Raw genomic sequence first — 17,473 nt, 5'->3', positions numbered from 1 at the left:
TTGTTGGCGTCGAGATAAAGTATGTGTTTGGTGGGTTTGCCGGGGTCGTGACCGGGAACATACTTGTTGTTGGCTTTGGCATATTGTTTGGAGGTCATGGAAATCCCACCTCGCAAGGCTTTTTCCACGAACAGGTGCATGTCGTAATCCGTCAGTACTTTCAGCTCCACCCCGTTTTTTTTCAACAAGGCGTCCCAAGAGAGACCGGGGGATGAGAAATACCACGCAGGGTCCAGGTCGTACTGTTTCGAGCACGTTTTTCTGAACATCTCAAACACGTCGGCCAGCAGCAACACGTCCGTTTTCAAGTACAGGTCGTGGTAATCGCCCAAATCCTTGCAGCCCAGTTTGTCCCACACATTATTCACATGCGTGTAATCTTCCTGAGAGGTATTGGAATCGGTCAAGTTGCTGTAAAACCGGTCGATGGGAGGTAATCGCGTCTTGTCGAACTTAGACCAATCGTCCATGTACTCGCAGGGGTAGACGCCCTTCCTCAGCAGCAGAGGTCGAGTCTCGGCGTCAGTGTATCGATTGGTGATGTTGAAGTCGTCCGGGTCGTTGGCGTTCACCAGACTGTCTAGAGACGACAGCAGGAACTGAACGCTATCGATAAATCTCAGACCGTCTAACGAGAACGAGATGTATTTTTCCATGTTGTTGGGGATGCACGTTTTGTTGCCATCAACTTTGCGATGGCCTGCATGATCAGGTGAGAATCGTATCCGCAAAGATTGTAAAACACGACAGGGACTTTGATGGTCTTGGGATTGATTTTGAACTTCAAGTTGCACGTGTTGTGAGCGGCACCTCTGTACTTGCAGGTGATGTGGCAGTGATCTCTCACGCGTCCCCGTTCAGGGGATCGTCGCACACGTGGCAATTCTTTGCTTTCTTATGAGTTCGCCAGTCGTCTTGGGTCATACGCATGGGGACGATGCCTACATGTACAACTGTTTCCTGATGATTTTCTCTTCCTTTTGCAAACACGTGAGAAATTGTTCAGCCACGTCGGGACCCTGGTAGACCACGGGAGCGTTGTTTCCCTGTCGAATTGAACGAACACGTAACCGAACCCAAAGGCTTTGTGTTCTCCTGTTTTATGCGTGAAACGACGACGGGACGACGGCGCGACAGTGTCGAGGGCTTCGAAGTGGGAGTGGATGATGTAGGGCACGAGCATTTGATGTTTGTGGTTGAAGAATTTAAGCATGTTTTTCTTTTCGTTGGGCATGTCTATTCGGATGGCCGTCTCTCCCACGCCTCGGCAATCCTCCCGATGGGATTCCAGAAGGTCGGCCCACGTGAAGCCGTGCAGGCACCTTTCGCAGAAGTGTTTCTTTTCTTTATGCTTCGATTGATCGTACAACAGTCGAAATATATGTTGAAATATTTTATCCACGTGTAGTGAAACTTGTCGCCTTTCTGGAACATGAATATATTGATTGTCTTACAGTGTTCGTTTGTGAGGGAGCCGTCCCAGTTGATCCCATCGTCTTCGGGATAGCTCGAAAGTCTGTCTGAATGTGCTTTGACCGGAAACTTCGCAGATCTGATCGCAACCCTCATGCGATAATCACCTTTGATTTTGACGTTGAACATGGCTTGTTTTTTCTTGTAGTACGGTGGCAAGTCTAGGTACGACCTTCCTTTGAACGGCACGTAGTTCGCTACGTCCAGGTAGACCGTGTCGATTGTGTCCATGACCCAACCCAACCCAATGAGTCGCGAGTTCTTGCTTGCCTCTGAAGTAAGGCTGGACGTGGTCGGTGGTGCCGTCCGTCTGTGGTTGTCCAGCAACATTTTCACCGTGAGTTGAAATTTGAGGCTTCAGAGATCGTTCAGTTCCTCGCCGACTTTGTCGCCGACCAGCAGTTTGATGTCGTCGACGTCCATGTTTTTGTCAACGTCCAGCCTCCAGCCTCCAGCCTCTAAGATACTTACCTACCGCATGCTTTTTCCGCACGAACCGTAGTTTGACGGGTTTGTGTTCCTCCAGCAGTTCGAGGAGCTCAGCTTTCCTCATGCGCGAATAACCTCTGAGCCCACGCTCCTTCGCTTGGAGTTTGAGCTGTTTCACCGTGGGTTGTCGTCGTTCGTCTTTCATGCCGAGCAATCTCAGCAGCAGAGGTTTCCTCAAAACGGAATAACCGATTACTCCACGTTTTTTGGCAATCCTATTCAGTTCTCGAACGGTAATCATCGTTGCTATATCAATGTGTGAAAAACTTTTTCTAAATGAAAAATAATTATATTCAGATGCGAAGTCAAATCTCTAATAGGATTTTCGTCACTATGTTCGGCTGCGAGTACAAAATCTCTAGTAGTTTGTTGGTGTGCGAAGTATGTCTCGCTGTTAAATGTTAGGAACCACGTCAATATATTGGATAGTTAAACTTTCAACCGACTTTAAAAAAGAAGAAGTGATTTTCGTGATGCATGTTAGATTTTTATTCTGAGCAGTCGGTTGCATTCGTTGAGATAGTCTCTTTTTGTCAAGTAGATGAGATGGCCTCGTACCAAGTCCGCTCCATGGGCTTTGCAACAATGATAATTGCATTTCACGCCTATGCCGCACATTTCGCACGTGTAATTCATGAAACCCTTTCGTATGGACATCATGTGTATGTCGCAATATTCGGTGGTGCATTTCTTGCCGCAGGTTTCGTTTTTTCCTAGCAGCACGTACTTGCACTTGTATGGTGCGCGTCTTCCCATCTTTATATATATATACACATAATATATGTTATTCTAATTGTTTGGCGATCAACACGGTTGTCGCTAGACCTAGCGACACGAAACTCAGTTCCCGGTCTTTCTGTTCCGTGGAAGGTGTGTAAACTGTGAAAGGACGTGTTCGTTGCCAAGAGGTTCGAGTCGTTTGCTGGTGAGCAGGTTGGTGACGATCACCAACAATCCGAGCACGATCGATCAAAACCGAATGCTGCTGGTTTGATTCCCCAACCTGGGTGCAAACGACGTCATCGTCCCCGAAACGACTCGACTGGCTTTTCAGATCACCTTGGAGTCCACGACCGACAAACGCATGATCTTGAACAACCTAGGTTCTCCCATCGTCAAGAAAACCACCATTAAAATCACCGTGAACGAGGTGCTGAACATCGACGACATCGACATGTTTTACTGTTACTCGGACCTCTGGAGAACCTCGAACGAACGCGATGACATGGCGTATCAAGGACTTTGTCGGAATAAGGACGTATCGAACGAAATCCGTGTGGGGTATGGTTTCACGCAAGACCAGCTCGGCAATATAACAGCAGGAGAAAAAGCCGTCGCCAAGACGTACGGGAATCGGTTTTGCATACCACTCGACTTCGAGCTGCTCGAGGGGCACATGCCGTTTCAGCAGGCTGTGCTGGGCGACAGGCTGGAATACGTTCAACTCACGTTCAACGACTACGGCAATGTCATCTTCATGCCGGACTGCACCGAGGCCAGCTATGTAGTCGACAACATCTCCCTGGAGTTCGACATGGTCATGATCACGGAACTGGCCCGGCAGATTCGCCACCAGTACTCGGGAAAGCTGCCCATCCTGTACGACCGCGTGTTGCGGCACCGGATGATCGTCAAGGACAAAAGCGACACGTTGTGGAACATCAACCTGAATGTGCCAGCTTGATCGATGAAAGGCATCTTGATCATTCCCGTGGCGGACTACGAGTCGTTTCGAAGAAACAGCGATCTCACTTGGAATCCCAAGAACACGAAAGTGGAAGTCACCGTCGAGGGTGTGCCAAACCAACTGTTCAGCCAAGGCATGCGAGCTCATCAGCAGTGGGACGAGATAAAACAACTACCGGCCATCAAGTGACACTCGTCTGAAGTCAACAACGTCGTCAAAGAAGTGGGCTTGCCCTACCTGACGCTTGGTGACTACCTGGATAAACATTACGCAACGTGGCTGGACATGCGATCCACGGACGACGACAGACTACATGGCAGCGGACGTTGCATCGACAACAGCACCGAGGGGACCACGATCCAAATCACCAAAAAAGCTCAAAATCCGGCTGGCAAGTTAAATTTATATTTGTACGTGATTATAGACACACAACTCAATATAGACAATGGAAGATTCGTGCAAGCCATTTATTGATTTACCTCGCGATCCCTACTGCGCCCTCGTATGCGGTCAGACGGGGTGCGGCAAGACAGGCTTCGTGCTGGACATGCTGGAAGGTTACTATCGTGACGTGTTCGGCCACATTCTCTGCCCCACTTTATGGGTGAACAAGACGTACATGGATAGATGTGGGTGATGACGGACCGGACGTGCACAAAATCGATCCCGGAATTCGTCTGTAGGACTGTTAGCGCGCTTACCACGACAAGCTGAAAGGAGAATCGACACTGTTCATCCTGGACGACTGCTGCACCAACAAGGAGATGGTTAAAAAACGAGACGTGCTGTCGTACCTGGCCTTCTTGGGCCGAAACACAAAGCACAGCTCTTGGGTTTTGACGCAGAAATTCAACTCGGTGATTAAGGATTTATGGGAACAGACGCGATGGGTTGCCCTGTTTCACTGCAAGGACAGGGATTCGTTCGAGAACTGCTTGCGAGAAAATGACGTGATCCCGACCAAACAAGAACGAGAACGAGTGAAGAAACAGCTCGCCGAAACGAAGCACACCAAACTCCTGTTGAAAACCAACCAACCCGTGGCGTATAAAGTCTGCTAGCTTAAAAGCAAAATTCTAGCAAAATTCAAGCAAATTCTAGCATAACTCAAGCAAAAACGATGTTCGACACTATCGTTGTGTGCAACTTGACTTTCATCTCGCTGTGTTTCGCGTGCATCGCATTTTATTTTATTAGACTTAAAAATTATTTGTTACATTATAAGATGGAGTGCGACGAACTGCTCAAACAAACGTTGGATGACGATGATAATAATATAAAAAACGACAAGCGAGAGAGAATGGTGGCGCTCGCGCTTAGCGGCAAAGCCAAACAATACTTAGGTGGTGGGGGCGACCACACTCCCGACGGTCTGTCATAACGCAAGTCTATGCCGGCGTAGCGTCTTACTTCCTCCCAATTCCACCGGAACGTCGACTTTACCTGTGGGAAGATCTCGAGAAAGATCCATTCATCTACCACGTTTGAGTGCTGTCAGCTGCTGCTGTACCACAGATATGGCATGTTTTAGCTACGATTACCGCGGCGATCATCACGGCAAAGCATTGTCAATTTAAAGAAGAAAAAAATAATAATGATAATAATATACCACATGGATGCGCAACAGGAGGAGAAAACGCCATCGGAGGAAGCAACGACGACACAGATACAACAAGTCACCACCCCCAAGAATCCTAAAAAAGTTGCCGCCTGTAGAAAAGGTGGTTTAGCCAAGCACCACAAAAATAATAATTTTCCGTGGATTGTTGCCGCCGTGGCAGCAACTGGATTAAGCGTGGTCGTCGTCGTTATGCTGCTTTATAATAATAACAAGCAACCACCACCACCAACACAACAGCAGAAGACGACGCAATCACAATTAGATATAAATCCGCATGTTATGTTATAAGAAAATATAAAAGATATATATATATATTTAATATATACACACACGATGTCGTCTGAAGGAAAAACATTCGTCAACGATGCATATCACGCCGCCGTAGTTGCCGGACTAACCGTAGGTTATGCTCACTTAACGAAAATGGTTCTCAAACAGCCTACGATCAAACTCGATTTGAACATGCAGGACATGGGCATGCTCGTCATGGACTTAGGGATGGCGATGGCCACCAAGGACATTCTCATGAAACAAGGAATTATACCGGAAAATATTTTGAAGTAATATTATCATATTTTAAAAAAGAAATGGCTACGATCGCCATGATGGTCGGTGGTGCATTAGTCAACGCCCTCGCATTTTCAGGTAGAAATTATCTTTTCTCCAAATTACGAACGTCGAACGTGGCCGAAATGGAAACGGAACGTAAACATCACGATTTGGCCTTGGAGAAACTGCAAGCCGCGCAAGCCGAGTATGCAAAAAAACGCTTGCAGAGAATACAGTTCATCAACGACCAACTCTCGTGCGAAAACCATGCTGTTCAAACGTTCAAAAACGTCGACGACGCCATCGGAGAATACTACCTGCTCACCGGCAAACGACTCGAACCTCTCGGCAACGAACCCACCCTCTCACAGTTTACACACCTTCCACGGAACAGAAAGACCGGGAACTGAGTTTCGTGGCGCTGGGTCTAGCGACCGTATTGGGAAGACACGCACCATATAAGTGCAAGTACGTGCTGCTAGGAAAAACTAAAACCTGCGGCAAGAAGTGCACCACCGAATATTGCGGCATACACATGATGTGCATACGAAAGGGTTTCATGAATTACACGTGCGAAATGTGCGTGGGCGTGAAATGCCATTATCATCGTTGCAAAGCCCATGGAGCGGATTTGGTACGAGGCCATCTCATCTACTTGACGAAAAGAGACTATCTCAACGAACGCAACCGACTGCTCAGAATAAAAATCTAACATGCATCACGAAAATCACTTCTTTTTTTTAAAAGTCGGTTGAAAGTTTAACTATCCAACGTATTGACGTGGTTCCTAACATTTAACAGCGAGACATACTTCGCACACCAACAAACTACTAGAGATTTTGACTCGCAGCCGAACATAGCAACGAAAATCCTATTAGAGATTTGACTTCACACCTGACTATAGCGAACAACCTAGATTGCTCGGCATGAAAGACGAACGACGACAACCCACTGTGAAACAGCTCAAACTCCAAGCGAAGGAGCCTTGGCTCAGAGGTTATTCGCGCATGAGGAAAGCTGAGCTCCTCGAACTGCTGGAGGAACACAAACCCGTCAAACAACGGTTCATGCAGACGAAGCATGCGGTAGGTAAGTATCTTAGAGGCTGGAGGCTGGACGTTGACAAAAACATGGACGTCGACGACATCAAACTGCTGGTCGGCGGCAAAGTCGGCGAGGAACTGAACGATCTGGGAAGCCTCAAATTTCAACTCACGGTGAAAATGTCGCTGGACAAACAGAAGACGGACGGCACCATCGAGCACGTTCAGCCCGAGTCCGTCGACGCGTCCATCAACACCTCGTTTGCAAAAATACGAGAGTCCCTGGAACGCTACATGCACATGGGCTCGGGTTTAGGTCATGGACACGATCGACACGGTCTACCCGGACGTAGCAAACTACGTGCCGTTCAAAGGAAGGTCGTACCTAGACTTGCCACCGTACTACAAGAAAAAGCAAGCCATGGTCAACTTCAAAATCAAAGGCGATGATAGCATGAGGGTTGCGATCAGATCTGCGAAGATTCCGGTCAAAGTACATTCAGACAGATTTTCGAGCTATCCTGAAGACGATGGGATCAACTGGGACGGCATAGACGAACCCATCCCCATCTCCCAGGTCACCAAAATCGAAAAACAGAATGACGATATAGTCATCAATATCTTCGGGCACGAAGGGAATAAAACGATCGTACACAGGATCAGCTCCCTCACAAACGAACACCGCAAGATGATCAATATATTCATGTTGCAGCAAGGCGACAAGTATCACTACACGTGGATAAAATATTCCAACAGACTTTTGTACGATCAATCGAAGCATAAGGAAAAGAAACACTTCTGCGAAAGGTGCCTGCACGGCTTCATGCTAGCAGACCTTCTGGAATCCCATCGGGATGATTGCCGCGGCGTGGGAGAGACGGCCATCCGAATAGACATGCCCAACGAAAAGAAAAACACGCTTAAATTCTTCAACCACAAACATCAAATGCCCGTGCCCTACGTCATCTACGCTGACTTCGAAGGCCTCGTCAAAACCGTCGACACTGTCGCGTCGTCATCCCCGGAAAAAAAGTTTCACTCATAAAACGCAAGAACACAAAGCCTTCGGGTTCGGTTACATGGTCGTTCGATTCGACGGGGAAACGTACGCTCCCGTGGTCTACCGAGGTCCCGACGTGGCCGAACGATTTCTCACGTGTTTGCAAAATGAAGAGAAAATCAGTTGTACACCATCGTCCCCATGGGTATGACCCAAGACGACTGGCGAACTCGTAAGAAAGCTAAGAATTGCCACGTGTGCGACGAACCCCCTGAACGGGAATGTCGTGAGAGATCACTGCCACATCACCGGCAAGAACAGAGGTGCCGCTCACAACGCGTGCAACTTGAAGCTCAAAATCAATCCCAAGACCATCAAAATCCCCGTTGTGTTTCACAATCTTCGCGGTTACGATTCTCACCTGATCATGCAGGCCATCGCGAAGTTGACGCAACATAATGTGCATCCCCAACAACATGGAAAAATACATCTCGTTCTCGTAAGATGGTCTGAATCTCAATGATAGCGATCACGCTATGCACAGCCAAGTCAACAAAAAAGTGCTAGGCAAGATGAATGACGAATGCGCGGGCACTCCGATCGCCGAGTATTTCGGCTTGAGACCCAAGATGTATTCCATCAAGAAAGCCGACCACGATGAATTCCGAAAGGCGAAAGGCGTGAAAAAACACGTGGTGAAAAAACACATCAAGCACGCCAGATTCAAGGAAGCCCTGATCAAGAATAAAACGTTCAAACACCAAATGAACATGCTGAGAAGCGACGGACACAGGATATATGGACTGAGAATCAACAAGACCTCGCTGTCTCCCATGGACACTAAACGATGGATCGCCATTGACAGAGTCACCACTTACCCGTACGACACAAACGCGTATCGAATAATTGAACACTTACGCACACATGAGTACATATATCATGGAGAAAATTTATTACAGCCTGCGAGGGTACTGGAAAGGCGCGGACGCCATCCCGAAACTCGCCAAAGCTGCTCGAGTCTCGGAAGAGAAAGCCAAAACCTGGCTTAAAAAACAAGCCATCTGGCAAGTCTACCTGCCGGCGCCTCCATACATCCCGAGAAGAAAATTCGACATTTCAACCTCCACAAAGCCGACCTCCAAGTAAGTCGAACCGTTGACAACGAAAGATTCGAACGAAGTCGCCAAAGCCTTTGAACACATATACAAACGCAGTTGCTTGACATGGCCTACGGTATTGCAAGTCGATCCCGGACGCGAGTTCATGGGAGCCGTGTCACGTGAGACGAGGTATAACGGGAGCTCACCGTAGCCAAGCCTTCGTTGAGAGATTCAATCGCACCCTAGCCGAACGCCTGTTCTCGCACCAATACTCGCAGGATTTAATGGATCCCGGAAACAGAAACACGGAATGGGTCGTACGCTTACCGCGAGTGGTGGATGCCATCAACAAGGAAGTCACCAGACTCGTGGGCAAGAGACCCGTCGAAGCCATCAAAATGAAATCTGTCGAATCGTCGTCGGCAGCAGCACGTCGCGATAAAACAGAAATCATTACCGGACCGGGTCAGCGTTAGGTACTTGTACCAGCCGGGAGAATACGAGGGAGACAACAGAAAACGCGCCACCGATCCGATATGGTCCATGAAAACGTACAACGTAGACCTTGTGGACATCAAAGACGGCGAACCGAACTTGTACTACTTGAAAGACGGACCGCCGAGAGTTGATGATCGTACCTCACGACACAGTCACTTACACATCACCCACCGTGTGATGATATAATATATCGATACTTTTTTCCGTATCGTGATATGTATCGTTGACCTTAAAATTGTGAATTTTCACTAGAAATTGACGGTTATGTCAAAATTTACACTGTTACTTGTTATCAAAATACACTTTTTAAAAGAAAATAACTAAAGGTAGCATATTGTGATACGCATCGTACCGAATCATATCGTTCCATGATATCGCGATACGTATCGTATCGTGAAATTTCTGTATCGTCACACCTCTAATTGTTATTGCATTAGAGAAGAGTTAGACAGTTAAACAAATACATAACATATAATGCTGAGACATATTTTATTTCTCGAAGGTTGGTTGTGCTAACTATTCAAATACCATTAGTTGTATAAACATGAACCTAAGATTTGAATCACAATGCAACACAATATCCATTAGTGGTCTCTTGTTTGATGCCCGATCAAGGTTAAGCAAAGTGGATATCGACAATAGAGTCCTGCTTTCACGTGAAATAAGGAACTCTATAACTTGTACATAGATAATGAAATTCATTAATTCGTATTTACGGAACGCCCATGTATTAAACACAATAAGTATTGGGGACAAATCTGACGACTTTTGCGCATGTTCTGTAGCGTTAATAACAATTAGTTATTACACGAATATGTAATGCTAGTCTTTGAGCAAATGTCATTCTTCACAATGTCGACTTTTCAGATATAATTTGACGCAATAAAGCAACCTTAGAGGCGACGTTTGATATCCTTGTTCAAATATATATCCTCATTTATATGTTTATTGGTTTATGGAATCGAATGGAAAATATGATATAGACACACAAAGAGATAGGAGGGGAGGGAGGGGGGAGAGGGAGTGGAGAGGGGAGGGAGAAAGAGGAAGAGGAAGTGCAAAGAGTGCGAGTGATTGTTTGACGAACAGTTTCCATTTTTTTCTTCTAAGTCTGTTCTGTGCTGTAGTACTTCACTCTTGCTTGACAACGGTATAAGAATCCATGTTATCCATAAACAATCTTACTTTCTTATTAGTCACCAATTTCTAAATGCCAATCAAACAGATAATTTTTTTTCTTCGTCGAAACGTTGCAATTTCAGGCATGAATGTGACGTGAAGGAATTAACAATAATTTGGTATTACTAATTATCTTCCTAGGATTGAGGCTAGTTGGTTGAGAGAGATTTTCTCAATACATTCCTTCAGTTGACACAGTTTGAATAGAGACCAATGACTGTTTTAGGTGTATTTTTTCACAATTGTGTTCCACAAAATCCTTAATTACCCGATAACAGGAATAAATATGATCAAATGAGTAAACAATGACGTCAGCCTCCACAACAAGTGTATAACTTGTGCACCTACGTGATGAAAACATTCAATAAATAACAGAAGAAATGCTAACACTGTACTGGCTACCGAACAGTTATCGCCATATTTTAGCGGTATTTACAAATTTACTCCGCGGTACGGTAAATTAATGAAACAAAATTAATCATGATACTAAATTAGCTATTCACCGATGTGTCCAGCTCGTTCACTGAGCTGGACACATATAGGTCTCGGGACATCCCCCGACTAAGTAACTTTTTTTTAATAAGGTTCATAACTTTATCTTTAATATTTCTCTGATGTTACTTACCGTGAAGAATGTTCTTTTGCTATCCTTTATTGTTGTCAAATACCGTGGGGGAAAAATACCGGAATTGTAATTGACCGGAACTTCGCACGTGTGATACTGATGTATTGGCGATAACTGTTTCGCGGCGACAAGTGCTCTCTAGAAAGTATATATCAATTACTAACATCAGGATTTAGTCAAGGAATCAATTAAGACACATATTAGAACAATTCTACTTGATTAACTATACATTACATATACTAGAATCAATATTGACAATATATAACTTACCTATAAAATGCATATGGGTTTCAGTGTTTGATCGTTGTAAGCAAATTAAACATTGACACGTAACGGCGCTATGCGAGACTTGCCCGAGAATGTCACATACAAGTACAAAGCCATGTGTTTATCAAGCGGGTTCATCGTGGACAGGACAATGTCCTTTACGATCTATTTAAATTCTGCCTGAGGAAATCGTTATTGCATCTTGTTTCTAGAAAGCTTGTGAATATTTTTAAACTTTGAACTTAATAGTTGCTCGAAGTCCATGTAATGGATTGTGTTGAAGCAAATACATCTACGGTATGAAGTACACACCTACTTTTCGAAACACTCGCATTTATTGACTCAGGTGATCTAGCAACATGAGCGTCAATATGTGACTGACTCATTTGCAACAATGATAGCACACTAACAAATTAAATGTGCAGATTGTTTCGGATTATTTGTATTCGTCGAGTACTTGGTGATGCATTATTATGAATTGTCTAAGTAGGTGAAACACATTTTCGTGTTCTCATGATCTTGAGGATTAAACACTCGTGCCTCTCAGATATCTGTTATCTTACAATCCTCGTAAGTAGAGGGAGCGGTGGGGTAGCCTAGTGGTTAAAGCGTTCGCTCGTCACGCTGAAGACCCGGGTTCGATTCCACACAGGGGTACAATGTGTGAAGCTCATTTTTGGTGTCCCCCGCCGTGATATTGCTGGAATATTGCTAAAAACGGCGTAAACTAAACTCACTCACTCACTCGTAGATCACGTAGTAGATCCCTTGAAGATACGGGTCAGAATTGGTCTTCAGTAACCGATGCTTGTCGTAAGAGGCGACTATCTCGGGTGGTCAGACTCGCTGACCTACTTAAGACACATGTCATAGTATCCTAATTGCGTAGAGACCCGTGAAGATCCGGGGTAGAATAGGTCTTCAGCAACCCATGTGCTTGCCATAAAAGGCGACTATGCTTGTCGTAAGAGGCGACTAACGGGATCGGGTGGTCAGTTTTGCTGACTTGGTTGACACATGTCATCGGTTCCCAATTGCGCAGATTGATGCTCATGCTGTTGATCACTGGATTGTCTGGTCCAGACTCGATTATTAACAGACCGCCGCCATAAAGCTGGGATATTGCTGAGTGTGGCGTAAAACTAAACTCACTCACTCACTCACTCACCTAATTGCGTAGATTGACGCTCATCTTGTTGACCACTGGTCCAGACTCTATTTACAGAACACCGCCACATAGCCTGAATATTTCTGAGTGCGGCGTTAAAATAACAATCAAACATTGCAAATGGTATCTGATGGGCACGAATGAGGCAATCTATCCCTTAACACCATGGCAAAGCGCTTTTTTCAGTATCGAATCGACATATACTATTCACACTTTGCTAAGGATCAAGTCATGGATTCAACAGAAAACTATGATGTGGGGTCAAACTTGGTTTAGATATCTAAGCTTATTGTTAGCATGGACCCTAGGTTTCAGTATGTCCTTTCATCTTGTGGACCCATACCTGCTAATGACAGGTGTTGTGTACTTGTCAATGACTCGTTCCATGATTTGCAAAATGGTTGATTGGTGCCATGAAAACCATTTTAATGGTTACTCATGTATCAAGTGCATAAGGTTAGATTAAAGTGACTGTTTGCCTAAAGAGGGGTTATCACATTATTATTTATCCAGTTAAAAATGGATACAATTTCAAATTATGAATCTACGTTTGAGTAAAGTTGTGAAGTTTTGTGATCCTTAACAAAGTGTGAGTAGTATATACGTTGTCTATTCTCATAATCATCTGTTCTCTAATGCGGCACATTAATACATAAGAAAACGGCGCACTACTCATACGAAGGAATTAAATGTCGGTACACTGACTGACTGAGTTTGGTTTCACGCCGCTTTTAGCAATATTCCAGCAACATCACGGCGGGGGACACCAGAAATGGGCTTCACACATTGTACCCATGTGGGGATTCGAACCCGGGTCTTCGGCGTGACGAGCCAACGCTTTTAACCACTAGGCTACCCCACCGCCCCATATGGGGGTACATGTTAAACTAGATAAGATATATTTACACAATAACTACAATGTTTCGACATAGACGTATTTCAGTTCAACAAAAGCACGACCGACTTAACAATAAATTACAATCAGGCAAAACGTCCGTCATAATCTGACCTCATGAAATCACCATGGCGCAGCCAATCACGGACCTGGAATTCGATGCCACAAATATATTTGATCCCTTTTTTCTGACATAGATTTCTTACCCACGGGAGTGTGAGAGAAAATACCATGTGTAAATTACACCTGCCACGGACAGAGCGTTGATTTCATCTGTGTCATCGTATTACACTAATTCAATGCCCCACACTCCATATAAGTGTTAAATACACAATACAAAAGTTTGATTTTGATATGACTTAGCTTCATTGAAATATGAACGTGAAAACCTCTGTGCAAATTGTGATTATCCGAATAACCCCGCAAATCAACCAATTTGTGAGTGGGCATGGCCAAATACATATTCAGTTTATTTAAGCATTAAAGAAAACATATTGCCTCATTTGGCCGATGAACTGACACGGAATTGCTTGTAACATATTTATGATCAAATAGTATCTACGATATTATGAATCTGTACTACTCATTTTAAGTTAGTAATAGATTTTATTTACGGTAGTTTTCTTTTGCCGAGCTAAATCGAATTCACCATTGGATAAATGTTTGAAAATCTTCTCTTCCTATTCCCGGGGTCATAATAATATTTCTGGGATGTTACCGAAAATATATTGCAACCAGCGATTCTGAATGTGCCAGGTCGTGTTTAGCTGTTCGGGCAAGTTACATTCTCAATGTATCTTAGAGTCAATGGTTATCTTGTTTCCCCCGAACTTCATCTTGACCATGATGGTACCCGTGACTGCCAGGATTGCTAGTGTGAAGAAACAGAAACAGAAGCTGTCCAGAGCGCGGCTGAATCTCGTCCAGGTCATCGGATCACTTCCTTCCCAAGCCCGCAGAACGCTGACCGCGTTAGGATTTCGCACCTTTTCCTTCTCACGCGTTATCTCGTCACCCATCGGGTCGATCCTTTTTTTGTTCTGGCATGACAGGCATTCAAGGGCCAGCGTTGCATTCCGTACCCACTTTGGAACTGGATCGCCAAGCGACTCTTTGTGGTGGATGCGGGTGATGATGATGGAGATGCAGACGAAGGCGGCGCTGAGGATGAGGAGGCTGGCCATGTAGACGGCCAGCATGCAGATGCTCTCAGAGGTCTGGGGGAGCATGTCGCTGATGAAACTCATGAAAACGCCAAACGCCAACAGGACAGTTATTCCGTAAGATATCTTCTCTCCAGACTCCACAGGGATGAGGAACACGAATACGTTGAGGATGGCGAGAACCAGGACGGGCATGACGATGTTCAGGACATAGAAGAAGGGGCGACGCTCTAGCAGGAACGATACGACAATCATTGACATGATGGTAGTGGTACCTCGCACTTCTTGGTAGGCTTTAGTTGCAACAATGTCCCACTCTCCATTTTTCTTGTAGGCGTCAGTGTTAATTCCGTCATGCATCGGATGGAGAACGACCTCATCGAGCCCCATACCCCAGATGAAGAATTCAATGTCACAACGCTGCTTGTCAAACGGGTAACTTGAAATGTCAACCTTACAAAAGGTCTGGAAAGCCTCTCCTGGTGCCCATTTGGCAGTGCCGTCATTCTGTAGCATGACGATACCTGACTTGATCTCAAGTGTTTTGAAGTCATTATGTATGTTAGCTACCGCAAGACTTGGTCTCCACACTTTGTCATTGGGTGGCCACACCATTTTAAGATCACCGTACTCGGACGAATTCCATACAAGAAGTTCATCCTTCCAATACACATCCAACCAGGCGTTGCAGGAGAAACGCTGATCAACTTCATTGAACTCTGTTATGGAGACCAGGTTGAAAGATAAGTTGACATGCATGGTTTCAGTCTGGTTGAGAAGAGGCTTCACGTTCACATTGTTCTTGTTGACTTTGTCATCGAACAAACGAATTACATCCGAAGCCATTGCACAGTCAGCGAAGGGCATACAACAACCAGCGATGGAAAGACATATGCCGAAGACGATAACCATCCGATGGTTTCCCATTGCGTCTTCCGAGGTTATCCCTAGATGAGGAAATAGATAAAATGAGAAGCGAGCAAACGAAATTCGTCAAACTATAAATTTTAAAACTATTTAAAAGTCATTATTTTTAAAGACACCGACCACTTTTAGTTGCGCTGCCATGCATACTATAAGTTTCTTTGAAAGGAGACAATGCAATGTTTACAGCCTCGGGCCATTGAACATCATATTTTGAACGCTTTTGTTTGTAACACTGATCCACGAACTATTTTGTTCACGTAATATCGGAAACAGATTAGCTTTTTTAAAGAATCAGTGCTGAAAAAATGTTAATTGGCCTTCAACTAATCAAGCATCTGTCTTTGAGAGTCGGGGCGGTGCTTCTGAGATTTGTGGAAAACAGAATGATAAATTTAAAGGTAATACATAAAGTCGAAAACGTTTTATACTCATCAGATGGATGTAGTTATCGGTAGTCACTTCATAGTGTCTGAACCCAGTTAGGACAGACAATGATCATTGATAAATAAGCAATAAACGAACAAGCTGGCTTCTAGAGTAAGCAAATACAAATAGATGCCTACAACATAACGATAGCAAAACCAAACACTTTGACAAGAAAATCAACAGGACACATTGATAGCTGAAATTCACATTAAACCAGTAAACACCTCTGCACATATAACATATGTTATATTTGGGATTACACTTTCTTAGTAAAGTACAAATTCCAGTACTTTTTTGGGCTGAGTCCCAACCGGGAATCGAACCCACACCCTGAGAGTCAGGCACCAAATCGCCAGCACACAAAGTCAGCCGCCTAACGGTGTCATTAACGAATACAGATACATGATTACTACAATATTTTCAACATGGAACGAACCAACACACACACAGGACATGCAAAAAGTTGGAGAATATAAGTTTAGAAATGACAGAACATGAAAGGAGAGCCCAATGAGCACAAAGCACTGCCCACGGATGTGTTATAAGAGTCTTTTCTGGACAGTAAAACATATCCAAGACATGTACGCTTACCTTTCAGAAACTGATGATGTCCCAGAACAGAAGGAACACTCCCGTGCCTCAGTCTCTTCTTTCCACAGTGTAATATGTTCGACTGAAATCAGGCTGATGTCACTCCTGCAGTCTCACGTGAACAGTCCACATCGCTATTGGGTCCTTCCACCAATCAATGAAACACACAGCCGTGGGAATTAATAAAGAGAAAAGCATGTTTGCAATTAATGAACAAATCTCTGCAATATATTAACTGGATACTTCATAATACATGTATTGCGGTTGTTGTGACGATCATCATATCAGTTCTTGGCCTTCCTAATAAACAATTGATCCTTAATGCATTTACGAAGGGAGAGCCTCCAGGTAAAAAGGGACTACAATGAGCGTCAGAGCTATTCGCTTCATTGATGTTGTTATTAAGGTAGATTAATCAGTATAATCACAATCTCTTGCGGTACAAATGTAGATTATAATGGTGCTGTGGTGATGACTATTGATCTTGTAGCTATTCTATCGTGTACACTGATTACACCAAACTGAAATTCCTACGAGATGAATACTTGGTATTCAGGTGGGGCAATACTAATTGTTTCTAGTGTAAAATGTTGTCGAGTTGCTTGTAACTTCGAACCAGATAAGTCCCTTCAAAACAATGCTTAAATTAACGTTAAAAGGTTCTTTACATCAGCAACGTGCTTCGGCAAACAAAATATTTGTTTTCAACAGAGGATGAGCCATTATCCCCTCAATATTCGTCAATGTACATCATTGCTTAATCCAAGTGTAG

General features: G+C 44.4%; 1 protein-coding gene across 1 annotated transcript; it reads right to left on the bottom strand.

The window, feature by feature from the left end:
* Positions 1-13,572: 13,572 nt before the first annotated feature.
* LOC124284115 (neuronal acetylcholine receptor subunit alpha-7-like) lies at positions 13,573-16,989 on the bottom strand. The gene is made up of 2 exons (XM_046720174.1): positions 16,702-16,989; positions 13,573-15,704 (listed from the first exon to the last, which is right to left on the bottom strand). The coding sequence occupies exon 2, from the start codon at positions 15,682-15,684 to the stop codon at positions 14,383-14,385; it is 1,302 nt and encodes a 433-aa protein (XP_046576130.1). The 5' UTR covers positions 15,685-15,704; positions 16,702-16,989; the 3' UTR covers positions 13,573-14,382.
* Positions 16,990-17,473: the final 484 nt, after the last annotated feature.

This window comes from Haliotis rubra, unplaced genomic scaffold (genome assembly GCF_003918875.1).
Source record: "Haliotis rubra isolate DU_JTF1 unplaced genomic scaffold, ASM391887v1 Scf33, whole genome shotgun sequence".
NCBI lineage: Eukaryota > Metazoa > Mollusca > Gastropoda > Lepetellida > Haliotidae > Haliotis > Haliotis rubra.
Note: the sequence above shows the minus strand (reverse complement) of the source record. Positions and strands in the feature narration are given on the sequence as shown.